The 15,132-nt window shown below is 44.9% G+C and overlaps 1 protein-coding gene across 1 annotated transcript in view; it reads right to left on the reverse strand.

Moving 5' to 3' along the window:
• The window catches only part of LOC115471369 (protein CBFA2T3-like), a 92,633-nt gene that overhangs the window by 51,796 nt on the left and 25,705 nt on the right, over positions 1-15,132 (reverse strand). The window contains exon 2 of the mRNA XM_030205067.1: positions 6,096-6,239. Coding sequence (XP_030060927.1) covers positions 6,096-6,239 — 144 coding nt within the window. The remainder of the gene's footprint in view (positions 1-6,095; positions 6,240-15,132) is intronic.

Genomic DNA, 15,132 nt, shown 5'->3' on the forward strand with positions numbered 1-15,132 from the left:
TTCCACAAGTGACCTAAATTTTCTCTCTGCAACAGAATTTTGCTCTGGTGTATAAGCTACTGTTGTGATATGCTGAATGCCTTCTTGTTCTAGAAATGTGCGCATGCTTGTGAAATGAACTCACCACCATTGTCGGTCTGAAGAACCTTTGGTTTTCTTTCAAATTTATTGCTCACCATGGCTACGTATTTCTTCAGCATGTCTGTGACTTGACTTTTTTCTTTCAGCAAATAGGCCACACAATATCTAGAGAAATCATCCAAGAATATTAGCACAAATCTGTTATTTCCCAATGATGGGATATTAAACGGTCCACATAAGTCACTGTGTATTAAGTCCAGTACTTTATTACTCCTATTTCCTGTGTATGCAGGAAATGAGGGTCTCACACCTTTTTGAGTAACACAGTCTATGCATTTCTCCATTTTACCAGCATCTGCACTTATCTGAATGCCGGTGGCCAGTTGCTTACTGTAAAGATCCTGGATCACCTTAGAATCACGATGTCCCAGGCGGCGATGCCAGATTTCCAGACTACATTTACCATCATTCTTCCTTACTTGCACCATATGTGAGGCTTCACCTGAAATGCTCAGTTTATAAACATCATTATGCATAAAAGCTTCAGCATACACTTCATCATTTTTAGAGATTGTGCACTTACTGTTTTCAAAATGAATCACAAATCCCTTCTTATCTAATGTAGATACACTAAGCATATTGCAAACTGCTTGGGGAATATACAAGACATCACTTACAGGAATTTCTTTAACTTCATTAGACACTTTGCATTTTAAGAATCCAATACCTTTTGCTTGGATCTTAGCAGTCCCTGCGTTTGCAGTTTTAAGAATACCTTCCTCTGGACACATTTCCTGAAAGAAATCTTTACAATTGGTTAAATGGCATGTGCTCCCTGAATCCAAAATCCAAGTACTTTCATTTGAATTATTATTTACCATAGTCAAAGATTTTTCTGCCATTAGAAAGCCCTTGTGTTTATCTTTGTCCTTCATACATTTCCTGGTTTGAAAATTCTTTAGTTCCATTGGCTTAGGTGAGCTAGAGGGAGTGTTTTGTGTTTCCTTACACCATTTAGATACATGTCCCTCCTTTCCACATGAGTAGCAAATCAGCTTGCCCTTGGGTGGAGTTTTCCCATAGCTCCGCCTTCCTCTGTTCTTTGCCAAGAAATTTGTTTCATTTCTCTCTGACTTGCTTTGAGAACACATCTCCTCAGAATCATTTATTATGCATTCCTGCCTTAGTTTTGATGTTGTCTGTTCAAAAGATTGCCCTTCAATGGCCTCATTTACAGACCTAAAACATCAAACTTCTTTGATAGTGAGGTAAAAAGAAATGCTCTTTTCAATGCATCACACATGGGAATTCCAGAAAGTTCTAGCTTTTGAAATGAAGACATAAGATGCATAATGTGATCATTACATTTACTTTTATCCCTTAATTTGGTTTCATTCAACTCTGCCAGCCAAATTGGTTGCTGCTTTGCATATGTAGTTGCATACATAGTTCTCAGTTTATATAAAATGTCCTTTGGTGTATCTTTTCCCTCCACTAATATGGCTTGTTTCTCTGAGAGAGCTTCCAAAAGCATGCACTTCACATAATAGTTTGCACTGTCCCATTCAGCCATATTTTCAGCTGTTCTGTCTTGGTCTAAACATATATTCAATCTTTTTGCTCGAAGGAGACATATGAATCTTAATTCCCATAGCTGATAATTAAACTCAGTTAATTTAGGCACCTTGAGAGAGTAGAACAATAGTGAATTTCTTCCCTCAGCCATTTTCTTAGCCTTCTGTCTGCTGTGTGGGGGGAGAGAGAGACAGACTGAATCTTTCCTTTAAAACTTAAGAGAAAAAATGTGGCCTTTTTTTCTGCCTGGTAATATTTCTCTTCTTTTTCAATTCCTGAGCCCTGGGCCCATAACCCTTTTGTTGGATTATTTGTAGTAAATAATTAGCAGATTTTAGTACACACAGCTTCAGCTTTAGAAATGTTAATTTCTTTCTTCATCTCTCTCTCATTCACCCCTGAATAATTCACTGCTGAGTCACTTTAAAGTTGAAGTAACAAAACATCTGTTTACTCACAGTTTGTAGTTAGATTATAATCAGACAGGCTTATATATACATATTACTATACATTTGTATTATCAGCTCTTTCCATGTGCTTAGATGGTAATGGATGCTCACACCACCATAGATCCTCTCAGGTTAGGAGAGATCATGAGCTCCATGTGCTCCATGTGCTGCATCTACTGTGTCTAACCCCCACAGGAAGTTGCATAGCTGTGTGACCTCTCTAAGTAATTCACATCAGAGGTCACAGAGTAATCACAGAGAAATAATAGGTGACAGGCAATGCATGTAAAATACAATACATTCCAACAGTGACAACACCCAAGTCTACCTGGCATGAACCTGTCCCCAGAGCCTTGTCTAAGCCATCTTTATTACCCATCTTGACACATCTTCCAAGCACAAATTCTACAGCTTAATTGTGCGGTGAAAGAAAAAAAACGCTTTGTTAAATTTGTTTCAAATCGGCTACTGTTTAATTTCAGGGCAATGCTGCTTTTTGGTGCGAGCTTCAGAATGGCATTCTGGGGCACAGTCTAAGCCTGTCTGCTGCTGCTGCTGGTAACAAAGCAAACGGGCAGGATGGGCACACAAGCATCTCTACATCACTTGCACCTTTATTTCCAGTGAATGCATCGGCTGGGCCTTAGCACTTTAGTTTCCAGTGGCAGAGAAAGGCGGACCAAGAGTTAATTATAGAGCACTAGACTGCCCTGTGTCCTGTGAAAGCCGGCATGCTGCTGTCCGCTGCTGGGTCCTGGCCGCGCAGGCACCACAGCAGGCGCTGCCTGTTAAACCTCTCGGCTGGAAAATAAATAGAACAGCTGAAGGGATGGCACCATGCCAGGGAGCAGCAGCTGGCTGCTAATAGTCACTGGGATGCAGTACAAAAATAAAAGCCTTGGTCTGTTCAGATCTCAGAGCGGTCTCCTTCCTGTCAGGAGAAGGAAAACACACGCAAACACAAAGCAAGGCACTTACATATGTACACAAACACATAGCCAGACACACACACGTGCCTCGGTGTATACACTGCAATATGCATACACACACACACACACACACACACACACACATGTGCCTTGGTGTATTCACCGCCATGTGCATACGCAATACACACACACATACACACATGCATCAGTGTATACACTGCCATGTGCACACGCGCGCACACACACACACATGCATCAGTGTATACATCACCATGTGCATACACAATACACACACACACATGCATCAGTGTATTCATCATCATGTGCATACACAATACACACACTTATACACACACGTGTGTACACATGCACATGGGCACACACACAAGCATGCACACACACACATGTTCTTCAACGTATACACTGCCATGTGCATACACAGTACACACCTACACAGCCAGACACACACATGTGCATCAGTGTAGACACCGCCATGTGCATACACAACACACACACACACACACACACACACTTAGAGACAGGAATACACATGTACACACGCACACAGATACAGACACAGCAAGACATATGCACATGTGCATCAGTGTATACACCGCCAAGTGCATACACAATTCACACACACACATGGAGTAGAGGAGTGGCCTAATGGTTAGTGCAGTGGGCTTTGATCCTGGTAACCTGTGTTCAATTCCCTCTACAGCTCCTTGTGATCTTGGGCAAGTCCATTGCCCTCTAGTAACAGAGAAAGTAGCTGCATTTAATGTGTACAGCGCTGTGTATATCTTGAAGCGCTACAGAAATGATTAGTTGTAGTAGTAGCAGCACACACATGTGCATCAATGTATACACCACCATGTGCATATACAACACACACACACACACACACACACACACACACACACACATGTGCATCAATCTATACACTGTCATGTGCATAGATAAAACACACACATATGTGCATCAATGTATACACTGCAATGTGCATACATGATATACACACTCATACATGTGCACACACATACAAACAGCCAGGCACACAAATGCATCAGTTTATACAGCCATCTAGAATTTCTGCAGCTTGTCTGTCCTCAAGATCAGTTTTAATAAAATGTAACCCATTAGCTCAGAGGTGACCACAATCCTTTTCCATTTAGGGAACATCTGGCAACTGAGTCAACACAGCTGGGAGCTCAGCTCACAGGAATGGTGGATCAAGTCTGTGCCCTGAGAAAGAGGTGAGACAGACAGGCACACACAATACCATATACACATATTCACAAGCACATGTGACAGGCACACACAGTACTCCACACACTTAGTCACAAACATGTGCAACACACATATACAATCCCCTACACGCTTATTCACAAGCACATGTGACAGGCACACACAGTGCCACACACACTTATTCACAAACACGTGTACACAATACCCAACACACATCCACAAACGCATGTGACAGGCAAACACAGTACTCCACACACTTATTCACAAACATGTGACAATGTGACAGGTACACAGTGCCCCACGCACTTATTCACAAACATGTGCAACACACATATATAATCCCCTGCACACATATTCACAAGCACATGTGACAGGCACACACACTGCCCCATACACTTATTCACAAACACATGTGACAGGTGTACACAATACCCGCCACACTATCCACAAACATGTGACACATGTGTGACAGGTGTACCCAATACCCAACACAAATATCCACAAACACATGATAATGTGACAGGCACACACAGTGCCCCACGCACTTATTCACAAACATGTGCAACACGCATATACAATACCCTACACGCACTGCCTCACACACTTATTCACAAGCATAAGAGGACAGGTGTACAGAATACACCACACGTGTTCATATGAACTCCCCCACACTTAGCCACTGACATGTAACAGGCATACATAAGCACATGTGACACACATTTGTTCTTATGCAGGGGAAGGTTTCTCTGCTCACAAATCAGTTCTTATCGATTGTTTACCTGTTTTCTTAGCGTTGGTCAGTGACATCGAACACAGAAAATGATATGAGAGCAGATACAGACATTTGGACTCAATGCTGTTGTGTACGCTTGGGTCTGTGTGGCACTTTTTTGTCTTGTAACACTTGAGTATGGATTTACTTGTTGAAAGACGAGACCCAATAGGAAGCAGGGCCGCCGAGAGACACAGCTGGACCTGGGGCAGAACCGGACTGCCGCGTGCCATCACTCCTCCCGCCCACCTACCCCTTTCCTTTTTGTCTCTGCCTCCAATGGGGGGGGGGGGGGGGGGGCGCAGACCCAGGAAGCCTCTTCCTGCCTGCCTGCTCCCACAGTCGGTCCTCTCCTGCTCCTGTCCGTACCGGGAGTCAGGGCCCAGATGAGTGCATTAATGTGATATTGCGCTAATGCAATCATCCGGGTCCTGGGTGATAGGCAGAGGTAGGGGAGAGGACAGACCCAGAAGCAGGGGCGTAGCCAGACAGCAGATTTTGGGTGGGCCTAGGCAAGAAGTGGGTGGGCACCAAGTGTTCTCCCTCCCCCACACACACCAAAAAAAAATATCTCAGCTGGCGGGAACATGTTTCCCTCCACCTTAGCCGTCTGCAGCAGGCATGCACTGAAAACGGAGCATCTGCAGGTGCCAGTATTGTGGACAGCAGTGCTTTTGTTACCATCGGGGAAGTGTTCAGCTTGCGGAGCTTGGGATCCCCAACAGCTACTGCTAAACATGTGCTACTGTTGGGTGGGCCTGAGTCCTAACTAGGTGGGCCTAGGCTCAGCCCACCCAGGCCCACCTGTGGCTATGCCACTGCCCAGAAGCAGACAGGCAGGATGCAGCTTGCTGGTGCTGGGCCCCCCCTTGGAGGCTGAATGCGATGATCTGTTCTGTCTGGTTTGCTCTGGTGTACTACCCTGCATCCATTTTTGCACCTGGGGGACCCTGGGCTCCTCAGGGGACGTTTCTCATTTCCTATGTTCTTGGTACATGAGCCCCAGTACAGAGTCTCAGGAGATGCTCTGGAGTCACTCACCTGTGTTTGGCGTGAAGGAAGGGTTGCGGCTTGCTCCTTGGGAGACGGCAGGTGGTGGAGGTGGCATGTTGGGTGGTGTTGATCGGGTTTGAGTTTTCACATCTGCTGGTGAGTCGGGCATTGTTGCTACTTTCTCTTTCTTATCTGTAGGAGGTGAGAATAGAAATGTAAGACTGAGAATCCATGCCCGAGGATTTGCCAAGACAGTCAGATAAGGCCAGTGTCCTGGAAATAGTGAGCAATGCTTAAAAAAAGAAAAAAAAAATCACAGGCAAAGCAGCTGCATGGGCTTTTACCGTGCAGCTTAGGTCAGGGCATGTGCATAGCAGTCAATCGGTAAGTGTGGCTGCTACGCACATGCCCTGAAGAGAACAGCCTATGGACACCCTCCACAGCATTTCACTATGGCTTTCAAACACGCATACATGCCATGTGTAGTTTTTCTTTTCAAACATTTCAGTGGCACAAGTGAGTTTTATGCACAGGCTCTACATAGCAGTGCTGGCAGTGAGTCCGATTTCTGGAGAGATGTGCTCTCTCTGGTTGAAAGATAGGAAGCAGAGAGTAGGATTGCGTGGCCAGTATTCTCAGTGGAGGAGGGTAGTTAGTGGGGTCCCGCAGGGGTCTGTGCTGGGTCCGTTGCTTTTTAATGTATTTATAAATGACCTAGAGATGGGAATAACTAGTGAGGTAATTAAATTCGCCGATGACACAAAATTATTCAGGGTCGTCAAGTCGCAGGAGGAATGTGAACGATTACAGGAGGACCTTGCGAGACTGGGAGAATGGGCGTGCAAGTGGCAGATGAAGTTCAATGTTGACAAGTGCAAAGTGATGCATGTGGGTAAGAGGAACCCGAATTATAGCTACGTCTTGCAAGGTTCCGCGTTAGGAGTTACGGATCAAGAAAGGGATCTGGGTGTCGTCGTCGATGATACGCTGAAACCTTCTGCTCAGTGTGCTGCTGCGGCTAGGAAAGCGAATAGAATGTTGGGTGTTATTAGGAAGGGTATGGAGTCCAGGTGTGCGGATGTTATAATGCCGTTGTATCGCTCCATGGTGCGACCGCACCTGGAGTATTGTGTTCAGTACTGGTCTCCGTATCTCAAAAAAGATATAGTAGAATTGGAAAAGGTACAGCGAAGGGCGACGAAAATGATAGTGGGGATGGGACGACTTTCCTATGAAGAGAGGCTGAGAAGGCTAGGGCTTTTTAGCTTGGAGAAGAGACGGCTGAGGGGAGATATGATAGAAGTGTATAAAATAATGAGTGGAATGGATCGGGTGGATGTGAAGCGACTGTTCACGCTATCCAAAAATACTAGGACTAGAGGGCATGAGTTGAAGCTACAGTGTGGTAAATTTAAAACGAATCGGAGAAAATTTTTCTTCACCCAACGTGTAATTAGACTCTGGAATTCGTTGCCGGAGAACGTGGTACGGGCGGTTAGCTTGACGGAGTTTAAAAAGGGGTTAGATAGATTCCTAAAGGACAAGTCCATAGACCGCTATTAAATGGACTTGGAAAAATTCCGCATTTTTAGGTATAACTTGTCTGGAATGTTTTTACGTTTGGGGAGCGTGCCAGGTGCCCTTGACCTGGATTGGCCACTGTCGGTGACAGGATGCTGGGCTAGATGGACCTTTGGTCTTTCCCAGTATGGCACTACTTATGTACTTATGTACTTATGTACTCTGCCCGGCAGTATCATGGAGCTGCAGTCCGTGGCGACCTTCCCTAGCAGGAACTGGCTGCTTGAGATCATTCTGGGCAGATCTGCACTGAGGAGCCCAAGCAGGCGCTGCAGATCCTGCATGATGGCACTCTTTGGCCCGGCAGCGGGGAGCTGGGGCTGCAGCAGCTGAGGAAACTGAGCCCGTACCAGCGCCCTCCTGGAACAACCTGACCTGCTACTATCCACAACCTCTCGTGCTGTACATGGGATCCTTCCACATGTGAGCATCCTGTTGACTGCACCACCAAGAAGCAGCCATCATGCAACGACAGCTCCTCACCACCCGTAAAAATTTCATCCTAAAGTTAGGTGGTCCTTTCTGTGCCTCACTCAGAAAACAGCTGTGCATCACTCGGAATGCACATTTGAATAGTACATTCGATTCACGTTGGCTGCTACCGTGACAGGAAAAGTGCCCGCAGAACCCATTTGTGCATGTCTCGCTGAGCTCCATGCTCGCTACACCGGCTAGAACCGGTCAAAAACGCATGTTGCTGGCCTGGTAGGTTTTGTGCTTCAGGTCCTCCGTCAATGACTCTCTGTGTGACCCAGGGAGTCACTTTATCTCCAATCCAATCCAATCTACTCTCTTATATCCCGCTAAATCCCATTATTTTGGTCCAAAGCAGTTTACGAAAAGATAGAGGGAATAAAACAGGGGCGTAGCCAGACACCCAACTTTGGGTGGGCCTGGGCCCAAGATGGGTGGGCAGAAGAACCCCACCCCATCCCAAAGGTGATCTGGTTTCTGCTCTCGCCTGCATGCCATATGGTCTCTCAAATATACCCCCCTCTCCTGCACACCTTTTAAATTTCAGATTTTCACTGACAGTGAGGAGCAACTAATACACACTACTCATGTAGGCCCCACATCCTTCCCACTGATGCAGCTTCCTGTTTCGGCATAGGCAGAAATACGTCAGAGGGAAGGCTGTGGGGCCGGTGTAAACAGTATGTATCAGTCGCTGCTTCCTGCAAGTGAAGATCTGCTATTTTTAAGGTATGCAGGAGGGACAGTTGTTGGGAGTTTTCAGCTTGGGAATCTCTGCCGGCCACATCATAGATGTGCTGCTACTGGTGGGCCTGAGCTCCAGGCCCACCCAAGCCCACCCTTGGCTACGCCACTGGAATAAAACAATACAGTAAAATAAAAAACTCTATCAAAAAAGTTATACAATTATGATGTCAAGTACTTTGCAAAGCCACAAGACAACTGAGATTTTATCTAATTTGGTAAAGCATTCCAAAATGACACTGCTTGATAAAAAAAAAAAAAAATGATGATTCTAGAACCCTCATTAATGATACATTTTTAAATGAAAAAAAGTGATACACAGCCCTATTTAAAGGACCTTTGTTTCTTATAAAAATTAAGTTATTTAAATATGCTGATCCCAGGCCACGCAAAATTTTGAATACATGGCAAGCGAACCTGAACTCAGTACGCACACGTATTGGCAACAAATGGAGAGCTAGCAGTAGAGGGGGTCACGTGAGTGAATTCAGATTGTTTAAAGATCATTCTAGCCCAGGTGTTCTTGTGCAATTTTTACTCGTTAGACCTGTATAAAAAAAGTATTACAATTGTCGAGCTGTGATAGAATTAATTGCTGTATTAGTCTTGCAAAATCTTCTTGATAAAATAAGGCCCGTATTGCTCTCAACTTGTGCAGTGTAAAAAAACATGGTTCTTAGATAAATTCTGAATCTGTATATGAAATGTCAATAAGGAGTCCAGTACAAGGCCTAGGGGCTCATTTTCAAAGCACTTAGAGTTACAAAGTTTCCATAGGTTACTAAGAGGGGCATAATCGAACTGGGCGCCCATCCTTACGGGCACCCTGGCGAAGGGGCGGGGCATCCCATATTATCAAAACAAGATGGGCGTCCATCTTTTGTTTCAATACCAAATCTCAACATTTAGGTCGACCGACATGTTGAGATCGCCGACCTTAGAGATGGCCGGCCTCGGTTTTCACCTATAATGAAAAGTTCATAGTCTGTTATTGAGATGGACATGGGGGAAGCCACTGCTTGCCCCGGGATTGGTAGCATGGAATGTTGCTACTAATTGGGTGCCTGGACTGGTCACTTTTGCAAGTCAGGATATTGGGCTACAGGGACCATTGGTCTGACCCAGTATGGCTGTTCTTATGTAGAGGGTGAGTGGCTGAGACAAGTGAAAACTCCATCTCACAGCTTGGAGTCAGTCCACAAAACGTTGTTGTGAAATACAAACAGTATGAAATGCATTTGCATAAGTTTTATAATGTGTATGGAAAGTATCCTTTCCTCAAAACATCTGTCCTTACAAGTGAAAGACATCCTGACTATCATGAACACACATGCAGCCAGTCCCACCTAATTTCCCTATACGTTTCCCTTGTCCCATCCCCCTTCCGCCCCCTCTACCCCGCCTCCAATGCTCATCTACCCCTTGCTCATACCTCTCCTACTCCCTTCACCCTTCCCCTTCTCTACCTACCTATCTCTTTTATTATTCTGCAATAATTAACCTATTTTTTCTCTATCAATACTCTGTAATCCATATTATTATGTAAACCGCATTGAACCTGCTTTGAGTGGGAAAGTGCGGGGTACAAATGTAATAATAAATAAATAAATATTTGATAAGTATTTTTATCTAATAAAATCTTAAATTTTATTTGAATCTTTATTGTAAACTGCTACGATTCCTATGGGAAATTGCACTATAAGCCGGGAATTGAACATACATAGTAGATGACGGCAGAAAAAGACCTGCACGGTCCATCCAGTCTGCCCAACAAGATAAACTCACAGGTGCCATTTTTAGTGTATACCTTACCTTGATTTGTACCTGATGGAATCAAAGATTTTCTTAACCTGTGTTAGAATCTATACTGAGCTAGGATAGGATCTTTCCCTTTACAACTTACCATACAAAATAACAATATATTCAAATTCTGTTAGCACATCAGTAACAGCAACAAAAAAATCTCTCCATTGACACAAAACTTGCAAATGAGCTACTCAGAACCCCTAGACTAAACATAGCATTAACTCTCCTAGTGAACCTCCTAGTGGAGAAGCCGAACAAGTGAAACCCTTAAAGACCCCCACTCAGAAAGTAAATACCAGCAGAATCTCTCACCTCCATCAAACAGGGAACAGAGGTCAACCCTCACCAATCAGAGAATAAAGGACCATAAATTAGAAATGGAAATCCCAAGAAACCACAGTCTCTGTGAGCAGTTTAACAGAGGAGAGATAAAAATAAAATATCAATTCCTTCTATACCAAGCAAAAGATATAAGAAATGCACATTCCCAAAACTGATATTTTTAATCACTAAAAACTGAAACTTAAATCCTTTTTTTTAACCACTGTTGTGTGGGCAATTAATTTCTCTGATCGGGGTGGTCTCGATCTCTTTCCACTCTCCTTTTGTTGATCATCTCCTAAATCATTTTACAAAGTCTCTTTTTCCTCTGCCTTCTCCTTTCTTTCCCTACATCTTCTCTGATATCAATCTTTCCCTTCCAGCTTTTTTCTCTATTTCTTTCTTCTTTGCCTCTCGATTCCACCTCTCCTTTCACTCTCCCCCTTTTCACTTCTTCCCTATCTACTAACTTTCCACTTCCACTTTCACTCCTCCCCAGTCAATTCAGTCCCTCCTGGGCTCTCATTCCTTCTCCAGCCTTCTGTTCTCTTCTCTGTCTTTCACACAATCCCTGGAACCCTATTTTCAACTCTTCACTCAACCACCACCCCAGCCCTCATGCCAAGTCTCAGAAAATAAATAAATATACCTTTCTCTGCCTCTTGTCTCTTCTCCAGCCCAGCTCCATCTCTGTCACACATCCCTCCTCTCTGGCCTCCATCCACTTAACTTCCCAATATATCCAGCATTTCTGTTTCCTCTTTCTGTCAGCCCTTTCCTCCTACCCCTTCTCCAGTGCTTCCATATCCTTCATAGTTCAGCACTCCCCCTGCTACCTTTCTATGCCTTGTCTCAAATACCTCAGTAGAACTAATACATAGTAACATAGTAGATGACGGCAGAAAAAGACCTGCACGGTCCATCCAGTCTGCCCAACAAGATAAACTCATATGTGCTACTTTTTGTGTATACCTTGATTTGTACCTGTCCTCTTCAGGGTACAGACTGTATAAGTCTGCCCAGCACTATCCCCGCCTCCCAACCACCAGCCCCACCTCCCACCACCGGTTCTGGCACAGACCGTATAAGTCTGCCCAGCACTATACCCGCCTCCCACCACCGGCTCTGGCACAAATACACCCTTACACCTCACCCCACCCTGGTGTCCTGCCCTCACTGCCACACAATCCCTGAATCCCTAATCAATCCCTTAGTCTCCGCTCCCACCATTCTCATTTTCCATTTGGTCACAAAGTCCTCACACTCCCACCCAGTTCTGTGAGTCCCTGCTCTCCTTCATCCCCATGTCATATAGAAACATAGTAAGTGACAGCAATTGGAGAGTCATGGGATAGGAGGTAGTGTCCTATTGCGGATTAAAAACTGCTTAAAAGATAGAAAACAGAGAGTAGGGTTAAATGGTCAGTATTCTCAATGGAGAAGGGTAGTTAGTGGGGTTCCCCAGGGGTCTGTGCTGGGACCGCTGCTTTTTAACATATTTATAAATGACCTAGAGATGGGAGTAACTAGTGAGGTAATTAAATTTGCTGATGACACAAAGTTATTCAAAGTCGTTAAATCACGGGAGGATTGTGAAAAATTACAAGAGGATCTTACGAGACTGGGAGATTGGGCGTCTAAATGGCAGATGACGTTTAATGTGAGCAAGTGCCAAGTGATGCATGTGGGAAAGAGGAACCCGAATTATAGCTACATCATGCAAGGTTCCATGTTAGGAGTCATGGACCAAGAAAGGGATCTAGGTGTCGTCGTTGATGATACGTTGAAACCTTCTGCTCAGTGTGCTGCTGCGGCTAAGAAAGCAAATAGAATGTTAGGTATTATTAGGAAAGGAATGGAAAATAAAAATGAGGATGTTATAATGCCTTTGTATCGCTCCATGGTGCGACCGCACCTTGAATATTGTGTTCAATTCTGGTCGCCGCATCTCAAAAAAGATATAGTGGAATTAGAAAAGGTGCAGAGAAGGGCGACAAAAATGATAAAGGGGATGGGACGACTTCCCTATGAGGAAAGGCTAAAGCGGCTAGGGCACTTCAGCTTGGAGAAAGGCGGCTGAGGGGAGATATGATAGAGGTCTATAAAATAATGAGTGGAGTTGAACGGGTAGATGTGAAGCGTCTGTTTACGCTTTCCAAAAATACTAGGACTAGAGGGCATGCGATGAAGTTACAATGTAGTAAATTTAAAACAAATCTGAGAAAGTTTTTCTTCACTCAATGTGTAATTAAACTCTGGAATTCGTTGCCAGAGAATGTGGTAAAGGCGGTTAGCTTAGCGGAGTTTTAAAAAGGTTTGGACGGCTTCCTAAAGGAAAAGTCCATAGACCGTTATTAAATGGACTTGGGGAAAATCCACTATTTCTGGGATAAGCAGTATAAAATGTTTTGTACTTTTTTGGGGATCTTGCCAGGTATTTGTGACCTGGATTGGCCACTGCTGGAAACAGGATGCTGGGCTTGATGGACCTTTGGTCTTTCCCAGTATGGCAACACTTATGTACTTATTATGTACTTATGTAATAACAGATGGAGGATATCGATTTACCTGTGGGGGAGAAGCAGACCTGCAACATTCCCAGCTTGTGCTGGTGGAGGCAGTGATGGCTGGGGGGGTGGGAAAGCAGAATAAGGGAGCAGTTGTGGGGATTTCTGCATTGCTCTCTTCCTAGCCTGCAGGCTCCTGGGATTGCTAGGGAAAGCACGGGTTTGCTGTTTATATCAAAGTTCTCGTGACATGTCTGCGGTTCTTGGTGTCACACTTGAGAAAGGCTGCTCTAGTCATCCTGAACAGGTAGATCCAGTGCTGGTTTTGTCTGATTGTTTAAATGGAGTTGTAAGTCTGATTTTCTTAAGTAAACAAAACGAAAAATGAGAACCATGACGGATTGGCCCATTCTAACGTGGGGTGAGATGTCTCTCTTACCCCTACCACCTCTCTCACCCCTTCCCGCTCCTCTTTCTGTTTCTTCCCTCTCTCCCTTCACCCTCTCGCTCTTTTCCCTGCTACTGGTTGACAGATGGGCACAAGTGTGTTGCCAGCTGGCACCTCTCATCTGATTTGCTCTAGCGGCGCTGTGACCAGAACCAAACATGGACTCTCAGGCCTGGTACAGTACGAGTGAGCCGCAGGTGTCAAATCACTGCCACGTGGGATCATAAGGGCTGATAAACCTTATCTGAGGCACATTCTCAAATCTGCTACAACTGCTCTGAGATGAACTGAAGCCCTGTCAGAACCACTGTCAGCTCTAAATAAAGCCTGGTATTTGTACCCCAGAAGATATTATCCAGGGTTCACAGCAGCTAATGCTATATTTGGAAAGGTCCTTGGGTTATCTCACAGTCAGTAGTAAAAACCATCTCTAAAATTCCTGGTCCATAGCAGAGGATGCCTGTAATAGTTCCAGGCTATTCCAAAGTCCGTCGGAGACAGCTGCCACCGCAGAGGTGTGAGTGACCCAATGGACAGAGCAGTCAGGAAAGCTCCCTCTCCACTGCCTCAGGTAGAATGCAAGCTCTCTGGGGAAGGAACTACTACTTGACATTTCTAAAGCGCTACTAGGGTTACGCAGTGCTGTACAATTTAACATAGAAGGACAGTCCCTGCTCAAAGGAGCTTACAATCTAAAGGACAAATGTACAGTCAGTCAAATAGGGGCAGTCTAGATTTCCTGAAAGGTATAAAGGTTAGGTGCCGAAAGCAACATTGAAGAGGTGGGCTTTGAGCAAGGATTTGAAGATGGGTAGGGAGGGGGCTTGGCGTAAGGGCTCAGGAAGTTGATTCCAAGCATAGGGTGAGGCGAGGCAGAATGAGCGGAGCCTGGAGTTGGCGGTGGTGGAGAAGGGTACTGAGAGGAGGGATTTGTCCTGTGAGCGGAGGTTACGGGCGGGAACGTAAGGGGAAATGAGGGTAGAGAGGTAATGAGGGGCAGCAGACTGAGTGCATTTGTAGGTAAGAAGGAGAAGCTTGAACTGTATGTGGTATCTGATTGGAAGCCAGTGAAGTGACCTGAGAAGAGGGGTGATATGAGTATATCGGTTCAGGCGGAATATAAGACGTGCAGCAGAGTTCTGAACAGATTGAAGGGGGGATAGATGGCTAAGTGGGAGGTCAGTAAGGAGTAGGTTGCAGTAGT

Source organism: Microcaecilia unicolor, chromosome 5, assembly GCF_901765095.1.
Source record: "Microcaecilia unicolor chromosome 5, aMicUni1.1, whole genome shotgun sequence".
In the NCBI taxonomy this organism is placed as follows: Eukaryota; Metazoa; Chordata; class Amphibia; order Gymnophiona; family Siphonopidae; genus Microcaecilia; species Microcaecilia unicolor.